The following is a 1208-nucleotide window of genomic DNA, read 5'->3' on the forward strand; positions in this document are numbered from 1 at the left end:
CCCCCCCGCCGCCCGGACCCCCGCCACGTGGTTGTCCATGGCCGACCCCTCGTCCAGGGCCAGCGACTCGCTGCTGGGCGGCGCGGGAGTCAGGTCCACGTCCACCACCACGGCCCCTGGGGCGCCCGCGCCGCCCGCGCCGCCCTGCCGCACCGACGACTCGCGGGCTGTCAGCGCCAAGAGCGCCGGCAGCTTCAGGCGGAAGGTCTTGGCGCGGCCTGTGAGAGAAGAGGGGCCAGTGGCCTTGGGGACCGAGAACAGCTGGGGATGAGCAAGGCGTAGGAGCTGGGAAGAGAGGGCTCTGAAAGCCGGCATCCTCCCCCACGGGTAGAGGTGTATTCTCAAATTACACCTGGGGACAAGGTCTTATCTGAGACGCTCTGTCTGCCCTCTGAGCCACACTTTGGGGCAGACTCCACGCAGATCATCCCTGTCCTCGCAGCAGTGCTGACGGCTGCCACGGTCCCCACTTTAGAGGTGAGGAGATGGGGGCAGACGTGTCACCACAGGCGGTCACCTGCCGAATGGTGCCCAGCTCTCTCGCCTCCCCAACAGCTGGGTGGAGAGCAGGGTAGGCCATGTCATTAACATTGCCACTTTAGAGCTTGAGAAAGCAAGAGGTGAATGCTCTTGTCATGCCTCTGAGGGAAAAATTCAAAGTAAGCCCAAAGAGGCCATCCCAGGGGGCAGAGGGTCTAAGCCCTTGCACCATCCTGGGAGGAGGGGAGGCCTCCATGTCTGCAGCCCAGGTGAGTGTCCTCTCAAACCCTCTCCGCCATGAGCCAAGGCCAACAGGGAGTGTGGCCGACGGGTTCTAGGACCAGAGGCCAGGGGCTCCAGGATGGAGCTCTGGCAGAGAGAGAGGGCTCCTCCCATCCCCAGGGGACTCATGCCAGACTGGAGAAAGGGCTCCTCCCAAGGTGGTGTGGGGCACCAGGCAGCAGGGCTAGGGCCACGGTGCTGTCCTGCCCCAAGGACCTGTGAACCTAGGCCCTGTCACTCCACCATCTGTCCACGCTGGGCTGGCAGGACCAGGCCACCTCCTTAGTGTCCTCTCTTCCACCTAAGGGTCCCCCACTACCTTCCTCTTACAGAAGCATTGGCCTTGGGCAGCTCATGGCCAGGGGAAACAGGCCCATGTGTTCCTGAGCCAGCCTGCCACTTACCTGAGGCCAGCCAGCCGGTGGCGGGGGCGCCGGGGGGGGGTG

General features: G+C 64.5%; 1 protein-coding gene across 1 annotated transcript in view; it reads right to left on the reverse strand.

Annotated features, from left to right (window-relative positions):
* The window catches only part of KCNH2 (potassium voltage-gated channel subfamily H member 2), a 33527-nt gene that overhangs the window by 17770 nt on the left and 14549 nt on the right, over window positions 1–1208 (reverse strand). The window contains 1 exon segment of the mRNA XM_027772530.1: window positions 2–218. Within this exon segment, the coding sequence (XP_027628331.1) occupies window positions 2–218 (217 nt within the window).

This window comes from Tupaia chinensis, unplaced genomic scaffold, assembly GCF_000334495.1.
Source record: "Tupaia chinensis unplaced genomic scaffold, TupChi_1.0 Scaffold000280_1, whole genome shotgun sequence".
Taxonomy (NCBI): domain Eukaryota; kingdom Metazoa; phylum Chordata; class Mammalia; order Scandentia; family Tupaiidae; genus Tupaia; species Tupaia belangeri.